The 21,511-nt window shown below is 41.0% G+C and overlaps 1 protein-coding gene across 2 annotated transcripts in view; it reads left to right on the top strand.

The window, feature by feature from the left end:
- The window catches only part of NALF1 (NALCN channel auxiliary factor 1), a 625,450-nt gene that overhangs the window by 588,560 nt on the left and 15,379 nt on the right, over positions 1–21,511 (top strand). For both annotated transcript variants that reach the window (XM_025440982.3, XM_025440983.3), the window contains exon 2: positions 2,113–2,284. In XM_025440982.3, the coding sequence (XP_025296767.1) occupies positions 2,113–2,284 (172 nt within the window). The remainder of the gene's footprint in view (positions 1–2,112; positions 2,285–21,511) is intronic.

Here is a 21,511-nt window from a genome sequence, read left to right as displayed (position 1 = left end):
CTGAAATGCATACTTCTAGCATGGTGGCACTGCCCCCACCTGCCACTTCTGTCCTGGTGGCCCACATTCACACACTTAAACTTGTTTCCACATTGAAATTTAAGAAACCTTAGGGGTTCCCTCAGCTATTGTATTATTTCCTAATGTATGCTATTATCTTAAGACCTTTTCGGGGGATCCCCGGGTGGCTCAGTGGTTTGGCGCCTGCCTTTGGCCCAGGGCACGATCCTGGAGTCCCGGGATCGAGTCCTGCGTCGGGCTCCCGGCATGGAGCCTGCTTCTCCCTCTGTGTCTCTGCCTCTCTCTCTCTCTCTATGTCTATCACGAATAAAAAAATAAAAATTTAAAAAAATTTAAAAAGACCTATTCAAAAGACCTATGGGAGTACAAATTATTTGTATATTTTCCTATCAAGTTTTAAAGAGTTATAAGCCCTTATAAATAAATTACTTTCAAGGTGGGGGTGCTTGGGTGGCTCTGTTGGTTGGACATCCAACTCCTGATTGCAGTTAAGGTCTTGATCTCAGGGTCGTGAGTTCAGGCCCCTCCGTTGGGCTCCACATTGGGCTTGGAGCCTACTTAAAATAAATAATTAGATACATAAATACATAAATAAATAACTGAGGACAGCAAATAAATTACTCTTAGCCTATATCTGAATTTCACATGCATCCCATTATACCCCCACCAAAGCACCTTTGATCAAAGAATTAAGTTTCATGTTGATCAAACTAATGCAAAGTTATGAATAAAATTGCAACACCAAACAGACATTGGCCAGGCAAATGCAATTTGGTGCTGATGTCAGATTGATTCATCAACTCCCTAAGTTCTTCTTAAAAAACATTTCCAGATTAAACATAGCATAATTCTGAAGATGCAGGATTTGGAATCCTATGGAGAGTGGGTTTGAATTCTGGATTTTTCATTTACTCCCGTTCCTAATTATTATTTGTATGCAAAGCACAACTCATAGTTACCTTCCAAGTGTGTGCAGAGAATTACCTGGAGGAAAAAGTACAGAACGTGCTTAGAACAGAGTATGAAGTTAATAAATACTAAGTGCTGTTCTCGCTCTTACTGTCAAATGTTGATGACCTCGTAGTGTACGTTTAACTGTAAACCAGTCACGTTTCTAGATAAAACTGAGTTCACAAAATCTTCCCTGAATGCTATTAACCCGGGAAATAGACAAACAGCCACCATCGGTGCCTGGAATCTGGGAACGACCTGAGTCATAGTGATCTATACTGTACATGGGTATTTTTGTCCTTGTTTTATTTGGATTTAGGTGCAGCTCGATTCCTTATGGTAGAAAAAGGTATTGGTTCCATATTTGTTTTCCTAAATATCTATTAAAAACAAAGAGATAAATGAAGTCATAAGCATTTCACATTTTATCAAATTAACTAAATTCTTAACCCATATTCATGTGGATCTTACGCTATCCCAAAGGTCCAAATTGTGGTTTTGATGAGGTTTCACTCCGAAACACATCGAGGTATGTGAGGTCTGCACCAGGCTGGTTGTTTCCGGGCTTTGGGACGATGAGGTTTTTAATGCACTTGATGTGAGTCATAAATGTAAATGCCCACTGCTACTTGTTCTAGGGCTCTGGGGCTGAAGCTGGGGCTGGCAGGCTTTGTCTGCACCGCCTGTTGGCCCCGTTGGCAGAGGACTCAGCGCCATCTAGTGTCCCCTGGAAGCCCAGCTAGAGGGATTTCCTATTCAGGACTGAGTCGCCGCCGGGCACCCTGCAGTCAGTGCCTACAGACCGCGCACTGGTTATTTGCTCTGTATCACTGGATTTTGAAGCTTCCGGTTCTGATGAACTCCACTGTTTCTCAAGCGAGCTCCATCAACTCCAAAGCCACGTGACCTTTTGCATTCTCTGAGAAGCTCACTCACTCCATAACGTTTTGCTCTATTGCAGACTTTCGTTGCTACGTTGTTATCACTTGCAGCTGGCATTGTGTAAAAGAGCTTTCTGGAAATGAGAGTTTCCTTATGATCCACTTGGCACCACAGCATGCTTCTCACAGTACAGCATGTCCTGTGTTAGAGACAGAACTCTTGTCATCCCTCCCGATTTTTGATTCTTCTCTTTTTCAGATTGTCTACAAAGCCTGGCTCTGTTCCCAGTACTTTGAAGTCGCTCAGTTTAACTGCAGAAAGACAATTCCTTGCAAGCAATACTGTTTGGAGGTTCAGACGAGGTGTCCGTTTATATTGCCCGACAATGATGAAGTCATCTACGGGGGACTCTCAAGTTTCATCTGTACAGGTACAGTGCAGGGCAGGGTCTGCCACACAGCCTCTCCTGGTGGTTTGCTTCCCTAGGTGACGTTGCTTTGCTTTGTTGTTTCCTTCTATGGATGTAACCTTGAAGATGTGCCTGGCAGGTTTCCATGCTTTCCTCAGAGATGCCCTGAAAGAACTTGGTTAGGAAAGATCACATTATGTCTAGAGTGCCTGTGACCCATAAGCATTAATTTTGCAAAGGAATAATTCTGAGGGGAAAATGTTATAGCAATCATGAGATATGCTTAAATCTGACTTACAGAATGCTGCGTGCATCTTTGTATTACATAAGAACAGATGATGTGACAAGGCCAGTAAAATTATGCATCTTCTTCACATTAGACTATTTTCCTGAGAAGTTTTACATTACTTTATCTTAAATAATCAAGATCATAAAGAACCGTCTACCTAAGGTATTCATGTGTGCGTTAGAGATGCACAATAAAGGTTCAATACAATTTTATCTTATAGTCCCCCTTAACAAGGTTTGCTTCTTTCAGCAAATGACTCAGACTGGGCCAAACACTAATATCAGCCTTCAATTTCTGGATACTTACAAGCATTACATAAGTTAGACAAAAATAAGATGTAAAGAATAAGAGCAAATTGTTTTTTAAAAAAAATAAATGGTGAGTAGACAAGTGAGAATAAGACACTTTGCCATGATGATGTGATAATCAGAGTTGTTGCTCTACATTATCTCAGTACAAAAAGTGTTATGCGTGTCCTTGTCACTAGATGACTTCAGTTGCGGCAGGGTTAATTTTCAAGGTTTAAGGATAAAATGCTACCATAAACATCAAGAAATATGAAAGGCTCCTTCATGTATTAGATTTTATGAACCACCCCCAAAACAGGGTACCGTGTTGAGATGCTCAACATGAGAGTTTATCAAATTCGTTCTAGCTCACGTATTCATATAACTATGCGTTAGCCATACTGTCCTAAGTGATAGGATATCAAGAGACAGTTGAACAAATTACTCCCCTAAGAACTGGATGCTTTAAAAACTGGATGATTATTTCCTGTGCTGCCCAGCCTTGTGAGAAGAACATCTCAGTGAAGGCTACGAGACATGGGCTTTTGTCTTATTGCTATTAAATACATTCTTTCCCAGCCATCAGGTAGCTCCTCATTAGTAAATTAGTAGTAACAGATACCCCTTAAGCACGTTTGCTATGAGGATTTTGGATAAGGGAGAAGCACAAGATACATCAGCAATAGGCAATAGTCATTGTATGTAAGAAAGTGATTTGTAGAATGTAAATGGATTTACTAAACATTTTTGTTATTCACTGGTTGAATGCAGAAACCATTTCTCCAGCTCCTCTCTTGTGGGAAGACAGAGCAAGAATGAGAGAGAGAGAGAGAGAGAGAGAATGAAAGGGAAAGGAAGAAGGAAGGAAAGAGGGGAGGAAGGAGGAGAGAAGGAAGGAAATAAATTAGTATCATCTCCCTTTGAATTTGAGCCAAAATTAATCAGACACAGGCTATTAATTTACTTGACATTCACATAAAACTTTCCATAAGTTGTCATCAAGATAAAGTCTTCAGCTCTTGACTCTGTGGGCAATCAGGTTGTCTGTGATGTTAGGACTTCAGAGAACCTTGTGGGATTTTATGTAAAGGTTGTCTGTTCATTCACATGCATATCGATTTTTTTTTTTTTTCCTAGAGAAGGTCAGTAGTTTTCACCAGATTCTCATAGTAGACAACAACCTCAAAACCCTCAAATGAAGGATGGATGGTTGTCTTTGTCTTCTCCTGTTCCTGGTCTTTGATCTGCATGTGTGGATCTGATATAGGTTTGAATATTCACCCCTCTTCCTTGTACACTTTCAAGGCCATCAGAGAGCTGAAGATAGGATGCAATCTCTTTTCCACATAACATGGGCAGAAAGTCCACCATATATGTTTTTGAACTGGGGTATAGTTGATTAGCATTACATTAGTTTCAGGTGTACAGTACAGTGATTTGACAAGTTTATAAGTTACGCTCTGCTCACCACAAGAGTAGCTGCCATCTGTCACCCTAAACACTATTACAATATCACTGGCTATTTTTCTACCCCTTGTTCCTGTGACTTATTAATTTTATAATTGGAAGTCTGTACCTCCCACTCCCCTTTACCCATTTTGTTCATCCCTCACACCTTTTCCCTCTGGCAACCATCAGTTTATTCTCTGTATTTATGGGTCTGTTTCTGGTTTTGGTTGGTTCTTTGGTTGGTTGGTTGGTTTTGCCGATTCCACATCTAAGTGAAGTCAAATGGTATTTGTCTCCTACCTTATAGTCTTAATGGTCTTTGAGTTTTGAAAATTCAGCTTTTTTATAGCCATGGCTACATCATTACAGAAAACAGGAAAAAGGGAGGTGTGTCACTGGGAGGGTCCAGAGAAAATGCCATGGAGCCTAGAAGATTTTCGAGAGAATCCCATCCCTGAATACCCAGAACCTAACTCTTCATTCACCACTCTCACTTCGGCTTCTGTTCCATTCATTACTCAACTTCTCAGGATCCCTGGGTGGCTCAGCGGTTTAGCACCTGCCTTTGGTCCAGGAGTCCTGGGAGTCGCAGGATCAAGTCCCACATCAGGCTCCCTGCATGGAGCCTGCCTCTCCCTCTGCCTGTGTCTCTGCGCCTCTCTCTCTCTCTCTCTGTCTCTCATGAATAAATAAATAAAATCTTAAAAAAAAAAGAAAACATTGCTCAACTTCTAAAAATGTGCAGAATAAAATCTGAAGGCATCTTATCCTGAAGTTCTACAAAATTTTCTGACAGAAACAATACTGATCCTCAGATTGAGCTTCTTTTCTAAGGTGTGACCCAGATCTTCTTGAAGAATTCTCTCTCTTGATAACTAGCAGTCACCATTCCCCCTTCAGAGGTCCCTTGAATTTTGCTGCTGGACCTGAATGAGAGAGATGTGTCTACTGATGCCAATCACTTGCTGGCTTTTCTCCACTAATGACGGTTCCAAACAAGACCCCAGAATAGCATCCTTCTGGGATGATGCTGGCCCAGAGAACAGCTCCCAAGAACCACTTGGTCAAAGCGAGGGAGCCAAGAGTAAGACTTTTGTAGGTATAGTATTTATTCTCCAACATTGTCACACAATTTTTGGCAGCTCATCTCTTACAGACGGACATGAAGATCCAAATAACTCACCTTTTAGATGGAGTGAATGTGACTCATGTCAGATGCCTTATTCATTTTGAACGAAATGTCTTCAGTACTCAGGCAGGATTGGACTAAATATAGGAAAGAAATAGGAATATTTTTTTTGCTAGTTTCCCACTTGGCTTCAGTTAACCTAAGGCCACCTTGGAAGGCTGGCCCACAGTAACTTTTCGTGTTCATGAGTGGTGTTGGACTTCTTCCTTATTGAAATAGGTAGGATGACAATCACTAAACACAGTTTTATGAAAAGAAATTAACTAATAGGTTGGTCTTAATCTTGCCTCAGTAATTCCTCGTTTTTGTTTTAATTTAATACGTTTTTTTTTCCATTCTATATTGTGAAAAATATAATCATTTATCATCAAGAATTGAATGAGTAGATGGAGTGTCCTTAAATTCCACATACTTAATTATGGAGGTTTCCCTACTATTGGAAATATATCCAATTCACATATTCCAGAAGAATAGAGATATCCTCTAGATTCAATCTCAGAAAAAGTGTTCAAAAAGCACATTCCTACATATGGCTTGTTGCCAGATGCTGTCCGAGGGAGCATCAATTTTGTTCAAGGTTCTTCTGCATGGAAATAAACAAGTGGTGTGATGATAGGCTTTTCCTTAGAGTCATCTGCATCCCGCCTTTTCGGGAGGTGGGGTTCTAGGACACCCAGTTCTTCCTCTCATAGGTGTTATTATTACTATTATAGACACTCAGGATTCCTGTCATCTGCCCAAAAAGGGCATCTCAGCTCTTGGGTTCCGTTTTGGTGACAGTTAGTAGAGTTAGTGTTTAGGGCATCGTTATTATGACATTTGCATTGCTTACCCACCTCCTAAATTTGAATGTTTTAAATTTTTATGTTTCGATCACCTGCTACTTCATGTGTCTATGATCCTTAGTAAGCCCATGAGTCATGAAAAAACCCAAAACATCCTAGAACGCATGTCTACTGCTACTCAGTGTCTTTAACTAAGGATGTTACAGAAGGTCTTGGCCAAATGTTCTAACCACAAATGTAGATGACAGGAAGAGTGCCTCCGTATATGTTTAATTTTGATTCTGTTTTAGGAGATAAAGGAAAGACACTTTGCCTGAGATCACTCTTGGGTTTGTTTTTTTTTGTTTTTTGTTTTTTTTTTTTGTTCTGTTTTTGTTTTTGTTTTTCCTGCTAAAGAATAAAATGGACACATTACTGAAGGAGTATTTGAAAAATTAATTGGGCAGAAATTCTGATGTGCTGTCAGGGTGAAACCTGTCTTTGATGTTAGGCATTACTGAGCTAAAACTTTCCAAGGTGGGTTCTGTTCTTGAGCTCAGTTCGCATAATGCGCTGCTATTTTAGAAACTCCGTTTTTTCATCTTCAAAGCGCAGGGGTGGAGTCGTTGGTAGATTCTAGGATGTCAACCCATCACTGTGGTAATTATGTGGATTTCCCCCTGCACCCTCCCCCGCCTTGTTCTAGATTCCCCGGGAGGAATCCCTGATTGCTTACCTGTAACAGTGAACCAACATTAAGAAAACAGAAGTAGCAGAGGATCACAGACTGTGGGTGCTATGGTAACAAACATTATGAAAATTGCCATTTGATTGATAGATAAAATAGAGCAGACAAGATTTGCTGCTCTAGTTTTCATGAATTATTGGAAGGAAAAAAGTAAAGTTGGTCTGCTGGGGGTTACTGACAACGGAGATAAAACATATTTTGAGAAATCTGTGTAAATTCTGCATTTCATTTTTCAGGGCTGTGACAAGAATAGGGTTATGTTTCTGCCTCTGGGGGAACACAGTGGGCTGCTGTTGGTGGTGACGGTGACAGGGCTGATTAGAAGTGATGGAGGACGGCCGCCCCCTGGTGGCGCCGCTGCGCCACTGCAGCAGGACGTGGTCCCTGCTGGCGAGAGGGGGAAACGTCCCCGGGGAGAAGAAGATGGGAGGAAATACTTTGATATGCATATTGTTCAAATCAGAGAGGAATTTTTCTTAATGTCTCATGTCTCATAGTTCACATGGAAGCATTCATAACTGGGAAGTATTATCTCCAAAACCCAGTTCTGACACGACTAGAACTGATAAAGACTTTTTTTTTTTTTTTTTGAATGCTATAAAAGATTTTCCCATTAAAGGACAGTTTTAGTGGAAAAACCAGCTGCCCGTAGATTTTCTTTTGTACACCTATGCTGTTTTAAATTTCTGCATTTTCCTCAGTGTGTGAATATATTTCACTGTTTTCTAGAACGTGGAGGAAGAGGAGTTCTGAGAATAGAATGACCAAGGGACACTTTTTTTATAGTGACATTTATTGTCAAGCACCTTCTAATAAATACATAAAAAATAAGGCCAAGAGAAATTTGAGAGGAGAAAGCATGACTAGAATAGAATAAGGAAATATGAAATTGGGTTATATAAAAAAAAAAAAGTAGAATGGAGTATCTTTGTGTATTGGAGACATCTTCTTCCATTAAAACATTGTGCTTTCTGAAGTTTATTTGACTTCATATATCCCGATCTGAGTTCAGGTCTTCATCCTCAAGACTGCCTTTCCCAAATTCCCCTCCGACATACTCCCAACAGCTCAGGTTTGCCTTGAACAACAGGATAATGCAGGGAATAGGTGCCGAATGGCAGTTAGGAGTCTGGATTGTGCCCCCAAATGTGAATTTTGGAGAGCCACACCCTCTAGAAGGTTTCTATGCCCTTGTCCCTCCAAGAGGCTCACAGAATCTGGAGTTTAACGGGGACCATCTCTGGTCCATCATGGTACTTGCAGAAGGTCAAAGTGCCATCGTCATTCCAGAGCAGAAGGAAGAGTCCAGGCTCATTCATGTTTGGGCAGCAAGATACTTGATACCTGAATGATCCCAAGAAGAAATGTGGAGAAATTCATCTAGTTCTGGCTTTGCCGATAACAGTGATCAAACCCTTCATAAGCCTGCTCCCTGAGACAAAGTTTGGGGGAATTCTAAGAGAACTCAAGTTGTCCTTCATGATCCACCTGATGGAACAGGAGAACTGGAAGGGGTTAGACCAAGGGAAGTTGAGGCAACCAGGCCTGGAACCAGCCCCAAGAAGGATACAACCTGGATCGGCGTTGAGCTTGGAGCTTGCCACTCCAGAGAAACATCAAGGGCTGAGCCTCATCAGGTAAGTGGGCCCTGCAGATGGACCAAGCAGAAAGCTGGCCTCTTTGATGCCACCTAGGGAGGATATGAGTGACACTGGCTCACGGTTGCCCATTACCTTGCAGGGCAGGTGACCTTTCCTGTATCTGCCAGCTATGTCTGGTCTTCTCTGAACCACCCAGGATGGACAACCACCCTCTGCTCAAGCCAGAACCGCTGAATGCTACCGTCACCCAGGGGCAGTGCCAGGGACCGGGATGGCGAGATGGTTAGTCTGAACCGAGGTGGAAGTTGAATGAAAACGTCAGCGATTTTCTCTAGAGTGAGAAGGGGGATGACATACACGTCCTCATGCAAGTTCCCCAGAACTTTGTGTGACTCATTAAATTCAAAAGTGCTTACAACTGGCATGGTAGCGGTGAAGGCAGTAAGGCAAGGGAACGATGCTAATTCTGGAATTTCCATTAAGAAGGGCTGGGCAAGGACGGATCTCCCAGAACAGGTGAAATCTTATTTAATGAAGTAGTGTACCTGGTTTGCCTGCAATTCAGTGTCTCTGAATCATCTACAATCTCCTTGTAGCTGCTCTGAATCCTGAACTGCTTTAGACATTGCAGGTATCTGACAAGATTATAGAGTCAGCCAGTTTTAGAACCAGCTTGAATTACAGAAGCCATGTGGTCCGATGTTGCTTTAACAGAGGATGATACAGAGCCTCCCCCCCAACACATACACCCCCCTAACGAATGCTGTTATTCCAGAAAAAAGGAATAGACCCACATTCCCTGGCTGGTAGACCAGTGTTTGTCTTACTAGCACGAGGGGAAATGACCAGTCAATCCATCCTGAGATGAGCCTGTAGGCAGTTGTTTCCTTCCCATATAGCAGCTGGAGGACACGGGTCCGTGGGTGCGAGGACCAACCACAGCTGGGGCCTGGGTAACACGTGTTCAGCACTTCAGCACACACGTCCCCTTTCACGACACCACGTGTTGCACTAAAAATGAGTATGATGAGTATTCTCTGCCCAGCCCATTTTTTTTCTGGTTGAAGGAAAGAGACCTGTCAAGCTCTGTTCTCTGGGAAATGCATTTGGATGAGTTAGCAAGGGTTTTAGGTTGCGTACGTACAGAGATGCACACGTGTTAGTGCAAAGGGTCATGACAGAGATCCGAAGTCTCTAAAATGTTGGTGTAAATAATATTGTCAATCTAAATGACCTTCCTCTACTTTGTGTTTGTTCATATGCTCGGGTCCCCTAAAGAAGTAATGCATTGCATAAACTTTAGAAAGGAAAATGAACCAATTTTTCTCAATTTTAAACTCTTGTGGGGTTGTTTTTTGTTTTGTTTTGTTTTGATAGTTTGGCTTGGAATTACCAGATGAGATGTATCAGATAGTCATAATGAATACTCTTTTAGAAAAATAATATTAGAACATGTTGTCAATGTGCATGTTCTTCAAATTAGTAGAATTTAGAAACTCAGTTTTTACACCCATGATGCAGTCATCGTTCAAAATAATTTTTAAAATTTTCTTTGAAAATAATTTTCATAGGGGTGCCTTAGTGGCTCAGTCAGGGGGTAGATGTCTGCCTTCAGCTCAGGTCGTGATCCTGGGGTCCTGGGCTAGAGCCCCGTGTTGGGCTCCCTGCTCAGCCGGGAGTCTGCTTCTCCCTTTCCCTCTGCCCCTTCTCCTGACTCATGCTCTCTCTGTCTCTCAAATACATAAATAAAATCTTTAAAAAGAAAATAATTTTCACTGTCTACAGCATCCTTTTTAGGCTTTAGGAGATTTATCTGAATGTGTGTATACACATACACATGTATACAGACATATAGCCATATATGTATAAGAAATTTGTATATAAAAGTCACATATAGAATTTAAATATGCATATAATGAAAAGAGCTAAATTTCACAAGTAATGCAGATAATTATAAAAGGAAATTCGTTTAAAAATTGAAAAGCAGTTTCAATTTAAATTAGCTTTAAAGCCAATTCCAAAAACTGGAGTGAATCCAATTTAGGGAAGACAGCACTGATGGAATTAATGTTTAACCTCCCTAAAGGAAAGCTTGAAAATACAGAGCCCAGTCGAGAATAAAACTTCTAGGATGCTATTTAAGACGATTTTTTAAGATTTTATTTATTTATTCATTAGAGACAGAGAGAGAGACACAGAAGCAGAGAAGAAGCAGGCTCCTCGCAGGGAGCCCGATGTGGGACTCGATCCCAGGACCCCGGAATCACACCCTGAGCCAAAGGCAGATGTTCAACCTCCTGAGCCACCCAGGCATACCAAGACAATGATTTTATTGCCTTTATTACCCTATTGGTGCTACTACTTTCCAGTCCCAAAGGTGCCATATTGTCTCTTTATTAACCGGTCGATGCCATCCAAAGTCAAGCAGGGAGTCTGATAACACTGGCTTCACCATGACACTTGCTCCCTCTGGTGAGTGTAGGGTTCTGGGTACTCTCCATTAGCATTCCCTCCTGACTGAACATTTCATCATCAGAGGGGAAAGAAAGCTTTGTTGGGTTGAGTTGGAACCTTTGCCATGATTCAGTCTTTCTTTGTGTATGTGGCCTCAGAAAGCCCCAGAAAGTCCAGCTTCCTCTTTCACCTTTGAAGACAAACATTGCAAGGGAAATTAAAATAATTTCAACCACAAGAGAAATAATGGCCCCGAGATAGTGTCTATTTCATACTGCAGCATGAATTCTTACAGACATCTCTTACTCATTAAATGTAGAGTCCTATTTTGAACGTGCAAAGCCAAAGATTGTTGAGTCTGATCTCTTCCAAGGTCTCATATTACGTGCACATGAGTAGATAAAGTCAATATCTTTGCCCAACATACCACATTGTAAAGGCCAGTTTTGGCCAGCCCGGGTGGCTCAGCGGTTTAGCACCACCTTCACCCCAGGGCCTGATCCTGGGGTCCCGGGTTCAAGTCCCGCATCAAGCTCCCTGCATGGACCCCGCTTCTCCCTCTGCCTGTGTCTCTGCCTCTCTCTTTCTCTCTCTCTCTCTCTGTCTCTCATGAATAAATAAAATCTTTAAAAAAAAAATAAAAATAAAGGCCAGTTTTCAGGATTTGGTTACAAAGCCACACTAGTTTTCACTAGCTGTCATTTCTCCTACAGTGATCTTTCTCTGTGCCAGCACGGTGGGTAGACCTGTGCACTGCATCATGTCCCACTCACCCCACCCCTCTTCCCTCTCTTGGTTTGACAATAGAGTTGCTGCCCATTGTATCCACGAATAGGAGTAAAACCATATGACTGTGCTGATGTCACTGAGACTAAGGAAGCTATGACATGGGCTTGAAATAAATACATTGTATTTACTTATTTTTGAATTTGTAATACATGCACATGGCACAATGTTTGAAAGATATTGAGGAGTGGAAATGAAGCCAAGTCTATCCCCACTCCAACCGACAACACAGTTGTTGGCTAGAAATTTATCAAATTCCAACCCGTTCCAAATCGATGGCATTTAGGTGATTTCTAATTTGTTATTAAATCCAGTTTGGCAAGGGCTGTTTTTGTTGCCTTGTCATTCCTCCACTTGTGAGGTTATCTGTAGGGTAGATGCTGTAGCAAGAGGTGGAGGTGGGCTTGTTGGATCAGAGGGTTCTAGGCGATTAGCATTTGGAAGAAACTCGTCATGTGGCCCATTCAGAGCAAGGATCATCCCTTTCTCAAAGTCCTCATGCCTTTAGGTGGTCCCTAAACTCCTGCACAGGGTTAGATTTGACCCCTGTAACCCACGGTGCCCTGCCAGCCTCACTTGCCATCCCTTCTCCTGTGGAGTCCAGCCCTCCCAATGCCATCCAGCATGAGTGTTCCCCATGCCGGGCACACTCTTCTTCATGCTTTCACTTGGCCAACCCTTGGGTATTTGTCATTCTCTTTGGAGGCTCCTGACACTCCATGTTGGGGCTGAATGTATTTGTGCCCACAGCACCCGTGCCCCCATCTTGTAACCCTGCTGTGCTGCAGGGCACTTCATCATGTGGGACGGGCCCATCCTTCCCACCCGACAGTGAACCAAATGGGGGCCAGAACTTAACACTGCTTCTGGAAGTGTCTCCAAGGGCCAACAAAAGTGCCTGACATAGAGTGCTTAGTAAGCAACTACATAATAGATGAATTCGTGGGTGACAGCCCAAAGGGCTCAATGGTGGTCCCCACTGTAAGCAAAGAGGGTGCTTCCCTCACCTCGGGAAGTCCTGAGAGCCGGCAGGTGCCTTCTGCCTGTATCCCTCTTCCCGACATCATGAGGACTCACACAAAAGGGGGCTGACAGTTAGATGCACTTTAACAAAATATTTCCCCTGTGGAGACAAAAGAAAGTCAGCATTTCACTTTAAAGCCATCTGTTCCCTCTTGTTCCATCCCCCACTGCATACATTATGAAAATTTGTGTTGAATGGAGTTCACACCATCCTCCTGCAGCTTGCTTACTCAGTGCAGCCAGAAGCATTGGGATTTTACAAAAGCCTAGTAATAAATGATGTGACATCTCACCTTATGGGATTTACATATTAAATGCCCCCCACTTGCCACCAAACTGAATGTCATAATTCTGTCCTCAGCCCCCTAAATTCATGGGTTGACGTCCTAGCCCCCAGGTCCTCAAAATGTGATCTTATTTGAAAGTGGGGTCTTTATGGAGATAATCACGTTAAAGTAAGGTCATTCACCTGGGCCCTCATCCAATATTGGCTAATGTACATAAGATTTTGCTGGGCCTGCCATAACAAAATGCCACCGACTGGGTGGTTTAAGCAACAGAAATTAATTTCCTCATAGTCCCGGAGGCTGAAAGTCCAAAATCAAAGAGCTGGTGGGTTTGGCTTCACCAAAGCCACTGCTTGTGCCACTTTTTGTGGTGTCTTCACATTTCCTTCCCTTTGTATGTACTCCTGGCATCTTTCTGTGTGTCCAAATGTCCTCCTTCTATTAGGACATCAGATTAGAACCCTTCCCCCTCCAAGACCTCATTTTAAATTAACCCCTCTTTAAAGGATCCATCTCTAAATAGGACCACATTTTGAGTTACTGGAACTTAGGGCTTCAACATAACAATTTTAGGGCATACAGTTTGTCCCACAAGAACAGGCTCATAAAATAGGAAAAGTTGGACAACAGAGAGAAGATGCTGTGGAGAGGCACAGGGAAGATGATGGTCTTCAAACCAACTGACCAACACCCTGACCTCAGACTTCTGGTGCCCAGAACCATAAAAGCAGACATTCCTGTTGTTCAACTCTCCCTCTGTGGCATGGTGTCATGGCAGCCCCAAGCAATGCCTAGCAATTTTGGAGTAAAGCAGGCAAATTCAGTATTGTTTGTTCAAGAATAGAATAATGTGTAAGTCTTATATGAAGACAAATTTTGCGTACTTCAAAAGTTCTGGAGGATTAGAGGAGAGGAAGCAATAAAAAGGAATTATAAAGGCAATGAGGTAACTCAGCAGAGAGGATTTAAAGGATAATACTTATGTAGGGAGAGTAATAATGAAGAAGAGAGAGCACTAACCATTACATATCATTTTTAATTGTAAAATAAAATTATTTTGGTAAATTTCATGGATCTTCTTCTGAAGGAGTTTAGAATCACAGCTTGCAATGTTGTCGTGTGTGCTGTGTCCACATTTTCATGGTCCAACCATTAGCAGATTTCTAAGCCTGGATCCAAAAACCCTTCATCTCAGATAACTGCTGTTAGAGAATTTTTGTTTTAGAGAAATCTAGCCACTCTCTGTACTTTCTGTTCAATATTGCTGTGAACCTAAAACTGTTCTAAAAAATAAAGTCAATTGTAAAAGGGGGGAGGGAAAAGCTCGAGCCAAATAAACTTTCCATCTCTAGATAAATTGTCTTCTATTTGAAAATGTGTTTGTTCTAATCACTTCTAACCTACTCTTGCGTTGGAAGGAAATATATAACAGTTTTATTAAATTGGTGGACAGCTTTCAAATTCTAAATCTTAATCCTTTCAAAAAGAATGGTTTACATCTATGTTTATTGCAGTTATTCTTTCCAAAAAGAGATAACTTTTGAAAAGCTTGAAGAAATTTCCATCTAGGAAAAAATCACATTTATTGAAACATTACGAGCTCCATCAATTAGCACAAACAGAAGCAAACCTAATCATGGAACTAGGGGACCCCCTGTGTGAAATCATGAAATCTCCTGGCTGAAAAGACCCCGTCTATCACCCAGCACTTTGGTGGGTCTCACGCTGTCTCCAAGGACCGTCCCTTGGACTGAGGGAAAGCTGAAGTGTCACTGGGAACTGGTTCAGTAATCACTCAGAAGTGTCTGCAGGGTGAAGAAGCAGGTAATGCCTTGCTTGACTCATATTTGTCCAACACAGTAGCTCAATGATTAAACCTGGGAGATAAGAACACTGAAGAGTAGGGAAATTAGGAAGCCTTCCCAAGTTTCCATGGAAGCCACAGGAGAAGCCATAAGAGAAGCCACAGAAGAAGCCACGGCATCTGACTTCCTGCCTAGTACAGCACTGGCTCTCACTCACTGGTCCTTTTCACCAGGACTTTACTTTGTAACTTCCATAGCTGACCTTCTCTTACTGTGAGTTTCTTACCACACACTGGACTCCAGAGGGTCATGAGCTCTTCTGGTTTTTATTATAAAATGCTTGCTATGCTAGAGAGATTTGTCCAAGGATAAATGTGGTAATGTCTGTAAAATTATATTCTTGGGGGTGCTGGGTGGCTCAGTTTGTTAGGTGTCTGACTCTTGGTTTCTGCTCAGGTCATGATCTCAGGGTCCTGAGACCACCCTGGGCATGGAGTCTGCTTAAGATTCTCTCTCTCCCTCTGCCTCTCTCTCTCTCTCTTTCAAATAAATAAATCTTTTTAAAAAATCATATTCTTTCTTCTCCATATTTTACCTCCTGAAAAGCATGTTCTGTGTCCTTTCTTCCTAAGTATGTTTTTTTTTTACATTTTCATGCATTCAACAAAAATTTCCTAAAGACCCATTGCATTAATTTTCTATTACTACTCTGACAAACTGTCACAAATGTAGTGTTTAGAGGCTTAAAGCAAAGCAAATATATTATCTCACAGTTCTGTAGGTCACAATGTGGACACAGATCTCATCAGGCTAAAATCAAGATGTCCAAAGGCTTTGTTCTTTCTAGAGGCCTGAGAAGAAGATTCAATTCCTGTTCATTCTGAATGTTGGCAGAATTAATTTCCTTGCTGTTGTCAGACCAAGTCCCTCTTTCTTGCTGGATGTCTGCTAGGATAACTCCCAGCTTCTAGAAGTTACTTACATTCCTTGGCTTGTGGTGCCCCTTCTCCATGCTCAAAGTCAGCAACGGTGGAGAAGGTTCACCCATCACATCTCTCTTACCCACAATTTGGACAGATACAGCAGTGATAAAAATTAAGCTATGAATCCCTTTCCATTTTAAGAGCTCATGTGATTGGATTAGTCTCATTTGGATAATCTCCCTGTTTTAAGGTTGGCTAATGAGCAATCTTAATTCCATCTGCATCCCTAATTCCTTTTTGCCATGTAACCAGATATTCATGTTTTGGGATTCAGATGTGGACACCTCTGGGGGACATCACTTTGCATACACATATTATCGAGCATTATGCCAGATGCTGGTGATAGAAAGACTAATAAATGTGGTTCGTAACCTAAGAAACACATGTTCATTTGTAGAAGTGAACAAATTAAATGAAGGCTGGACTGGTGCTATTATATGTAAAGTATGAAGAAAGTACAGAGGAGGAAGGGCATATTCACTAGTTCTCCATAATTTTTCTTGTAAGTATGGAGAAAGTTATTATCACAAATGCACAGGCATGAGAAGGGGATACAAACTAGTTTTTCCCAGTTTAAACAGGTTATTTCCTAAGCAAAGATAAAATCCAAGAAGATTTAATTCATTGCTTCCAGGCTACCTTCCTGTGTCACTATCACTACTATTGCAACTACTACTATTGCAGTAGGACTCCTACGGCCACTAAACATGAGTGGGGACCTGGGCAAGACATTCAGCTGAGCACTTAATATACACCATCTCATTAAATCCTCACAATGTCTCTATGAGGACATTATGTGTTGGTGACTCTTGCAAGTGGCAGAAACCTAACTGAAACTTACTTAAGCAAAATGAGAATTCATTGTTTATATAATTGAAAAGTCCTGAGATAAACTTCAGAGCGTCTTATATATCATTCATTAGGTGGATGAGAGAGAGAGAGAGAGAGAGAGAGAGAAATAATAGATAATAATAATAGATAATAATAGATAATAATAATAGATAGATAATAATAATAGAAATAATAGATAGATAATAGACAAACAGATACAGTGAGATATATAGATATATGATCCATATATAGGTACACATGGAGAGATTAAATATTTATGTGGATCAATCACTATTTCTAGCTCCAACACTCATTTTGCTTTTTCTCCCCAGCTCTGAGCTCTGCTTTTCTCTCTGCTAATTGAGTTTACCAACAGCGACAGATTTACAACCTCTTGGTTTAGAAACCACAGCTGGAAGAAACCACCCCATTCCCAGTATTTCCGCAGAAGTCCTGCATTGGAGTAGATAGCCCTAACTTAGGGTCCCATGACCACACTTGAACAGTCATGGTGGTGTGGGCCAGTCAGGTGGCCCCTGGGCCCTCCTGCGTGGGGAAGAGGCCAACCAGCCTCACCTGCACTACATCCATCCAGTGGAGGAGGACTGTTTCCTAAAATAAAATCCCTATGCTCTGCTCAAGGGAGAAAGGCACGTTCCCTAAACTAAACTGCGGGTGTACCTGGAGACATGCCCCTGCCACCAAGGAGATCAAGGAAGCATGTGTGACTCTCTGAGGGAGCTGTACTGGTAAGTGCCCTGGCAGAGCCCAGGGCAGCCTCATCAGACACTGTGCTCACAGTGGTGTGCCAACTACATTACAGAAACTAGGCATCTCCTTGACAAATCTAACTAGAAAAAAAATAAGCTTAATCATTTTAAAATGTTTTGGTGAGTCCACATGAGCAAAAAGGAGGTAAGAAAAGAAAAACCACCATCTATCACCAAGAGGAAAATACCACTTTATACCATGAACAGGGCTTCAAATTATTAAATACTCTTCCATAGCATAATTTAATGTTTGAGTGATAATACAGTATATGAGCATAATGTAACTTACTTAAGTGTTTTACTGAATGCAGGACTATAGAAGACATGCTGCTATGAACATGTATGCACACTTATCTCCACACACTTCAGATTTAGTTCCCTAAATGCACTGAAGTGGGCTTGGTGGGTAAAAGGGCACACAAAAGTTTAACCTTTGATATTTATTGCTGAAAACTCAGAAAGTTCATGACAACATAGATTTCCCCAGCAGTGTGTTATACTTCTTGTTTGTGAGCATAGCTTGTCATAAGGAATATGCCCCCTTGTTTTAAGTGAAATAATTATGCTTCATTACTTTTCAATTCTTTAGATAGTATTTGGACTTTTTTACATTGGCTCTTTTTATTTCTCTTCTATGTTGCGTAATAACATGTCCTTTTAATTTAATACACCATCTTTTCTTTTTTCCTTCCTTTCTTTCTGTCATCAGCCATGCACCTTCTCCTTTCCCTGCATCTGTTTCTTGTGGGAAACACAGAATTTTTAAGGATGCTGTTTCACCCACGTGGGGTAAGACGGCACTAATCAAACAGTGCAGATGTCAAGCAGAGGGGACCCACTGAGCCTCATTTCTCCACACATTAGTTTATATTAGTACTGCCTCTGAGAGGCGTTACTTCGCAACACATTCTTACTATTATTTTTCATACCTTCTCAGTTTAATAGGTCTCCTACCAAACTGATATTCTCCATCTCTCAAATAAGTGTTGTAACTAAAGGTTAAATCCTGCTATTTTTCAAAAAAGAAGAGGAAGAAGAAGAAGAAGAAGAAGGGGGAGGAGGAGGAGATGGAGGAGGAGGAGGAGGAGGAGGAGGAGGAGGAGGAGGAGAATTTCCTGATGTTTTATCTCTATCACTTTAAACGCTTCCTTTGGCTAATTAGCAGCCATTGTCAGTCTCCTTTGCATTTTGTTAAAACTTGAGTCTTGTTTCTTCAATGGCAGATGTAAACCAATGACCCCAGAGGGCGACAATCAGAAAGCAAACAGAAATAATTCAAGATGTCATTGGATGAAATGAATCATAATTACATCGCTCCACCTGGCATTGTAACTAAGGAAATAAACAATTAATGTGCTGCTGCCTGAGACGTTCCCTTTGGCAATCAACGTGCCCGGATCTCACTTAATGGAAAATATGTGTGAATATAAGATATAACCTTATTTTTAATGGAAGCGTGCCTTCTATCAATGAGTGATAGCTTCTTCAAATGGATCTATTCCCCATCTGCCAAATCCCCACCTGCCCACCACCAATGTCCCTGCTTCCAATGTTTCTGTAATTCCTTTCTGAAAATAGTTATCTTAAATTGTCTTATTTTCCTTTGAATGCCCTACTTTATTTTTTTTTTAAAGATTTTATTTATTTACTCATGAGAGACAACAGTGAGGCAGAGACACAGTCAGAGGGAGAAGCAGGCTCCCTGCAGGGAACCCGATGCAGGACTGATCCTGGATCTGGGACCACACCCCAAGCCAAAGGCAGACACTCAACCACTGAGCCACCCAGGCGCCCCTGTTAAATTTAATATTAACTCTCAAATACAGAGACCAATGTTCTTACCTGGTCCACAACTGTCTTGTATATTGACTTTGGAGTCAGACTATTGCCAACTTAAGTTTTGGCATTTGTTTTGAGTAAAGACATTTTGACTGAAGTCACAACTGTTTTTGTTCACATTTAATGTTTCAAAAACTGGTACATCAAATTGGGAAAATAATTTCCCCCTAGCTCATTGAAAAGAAAGCCTATTTTTGAAGTCAGGATCTACTTATGAGGTGTTTCCCTGCCTTGAAGCCATTAACGTGTGTCTGCGCATGCATGAGTGTACACAGACGTTGGGATAGTTCTATATGGGCTCTATTACAGAGAAAGTCTGGTTTTCTTTTTAGAAAGAAAAGCAGGAAATGTTGTTCGTACTCTAAAAACACTGACGGATCAAAGCATTAGCAAAACTGTCTCTTCAATTACAACTCATGGTTTGAGACACTGCAGCCCTAGAATTATTTATATAGTTTCCTGTTTGCAAGGATATTTCCTTTGCAGACTCATAGGTACCAAGGATTTCCAAATTAGAAAAAGGACTGTGGGATATACACTAAACAATGACACTGATTTATAACCAGTGGGCCTACCGTGCCATTTCCCAGAGGAAAATAACAAAAATAAATAGAAACAGAGTAATAGGTAATGTTCTTAACAAGGACCATACAGTTTTCTTCATGGGGCTTCTTGGGCAATGCTGCTGAGCTGGCTAGTGCTAAGCACGAAGTCACAGAAACATCTATGAGAGAGAGCCAACGTTTTCACATCCTCCTGTGATGTGAATTCCTATGACACACTTACACAAATTTTTCTGAATCTCTGAAATGTACTTCATGAAATTCCTCCAACACTCTTCCCATCTGTGACAGCAGTGTGACCAGAGAAGTGAAAGCATCTCGCAGCAATGTTGGTTCATAGTGAAGAAAGAGAAAGAATTAAGATTTTTATTCCTTTCTCTGATGACTCTTGTAGGCACCACTTGAGTCCCAGGTACTTGGTAACTTATGAGAAACAAGAAGAGGAACATGAGTCTTTCTATCCCAACAGTACCCATGGCCCTGAACCCTGCCTTGTTTTGAGACTTTGTGCAGACCCAAATAGTTGCACTGTAGCCTGGAATCCATATGGCTCTCCTCCACACCGTCCAATAAAGCCTCCTTCAAGGACGCCAGCAAAGGGTTCATTGGGGAGGGAGTAGAAAATGAAAATGATACAATTGGTGAGAATGTATCTTCTTTGTCCATTTTTTTTTTTGCTCTTCTATTTTCTTATAATACATTTTTAAAAATTAAGAACTCACTTATAGCTATTTTCTGGCAAATAACAATGTGAAATGTGATATTTAACAGTGTGTGTCAGATTTCTGTTTAGATTATATTCCCTCCGGCTGCAGACAGTCTTTGTTTTTCTAGCACAGTCCTGGAAAACTTTAGGACCCATTATCAAGACATTTTCAAATGCCCAATTTATTTCTCGACTCAGTTTATGGCCTTAATGAATGAGTGAATTCTCTGTAGAATATCTCTGCCATTTTAATGTGGGCTTTTGATTTTCATTTCATTTAGCATCATTTTCAGTTTTTAGAGCAATTTATAGTCTAGTTAATGCAGAGTTAGCTTTCAATGTTGAATGGCCTTTATATAACCAGGTATTTGTGCTTTGTCATCTAATATACTCAACTTACTGAAACGTTCTCTTACAACTCCAGATACATTATTCTTTGCGTCTTTCCCCTCATCAAACAAATACTTATTATTCTTTGGCGGATAAACAGCCTGCTAGGTATTTAGATCACCAAGATGGCATGAAGGAGTGATCCTTATTCTCAAATGTCAACTAGAAGAAAAGTAATATAATGCTGTTAATATTAGATGCCAGACCATGCTAACATTTGTTCATCACAGTGATCTGAGACACCTCCACTGCTCTCCTCAAAAAACTACTCAAACGTATACCTTAAATACCTAAAATTTACCCTTGCTTAAAAAAGATACTATAAAAATTATAAATATACAAATACTCACAAATTTGATTCTATTTATTTCCGTAGATGGTCATTATAATTTGGTCATTATGATTTCTAAATTTCTTAGCTTGACTTCTCATTTAATATTGTCTTACCAGCCCAATTATAAAAGAACCCTAGAAAACTAGAAAA

Source organism: Canis lupus, chromosome 22 (assembly GCF_003254725.2).
Source record: "Canis lupus dingo isolate Sandy chromosome 22, ASM325472v2, whole genome shotgun sequence".
Taxonomy (NCBI): Eukaryota; Metazoa; Chordata; class Mammalia; order Carnivora; family Canidae; genus Canis; species Canis lupus.
This window is presented reverse-complemented; position numbering and strand designations above follow the sequence as displayed.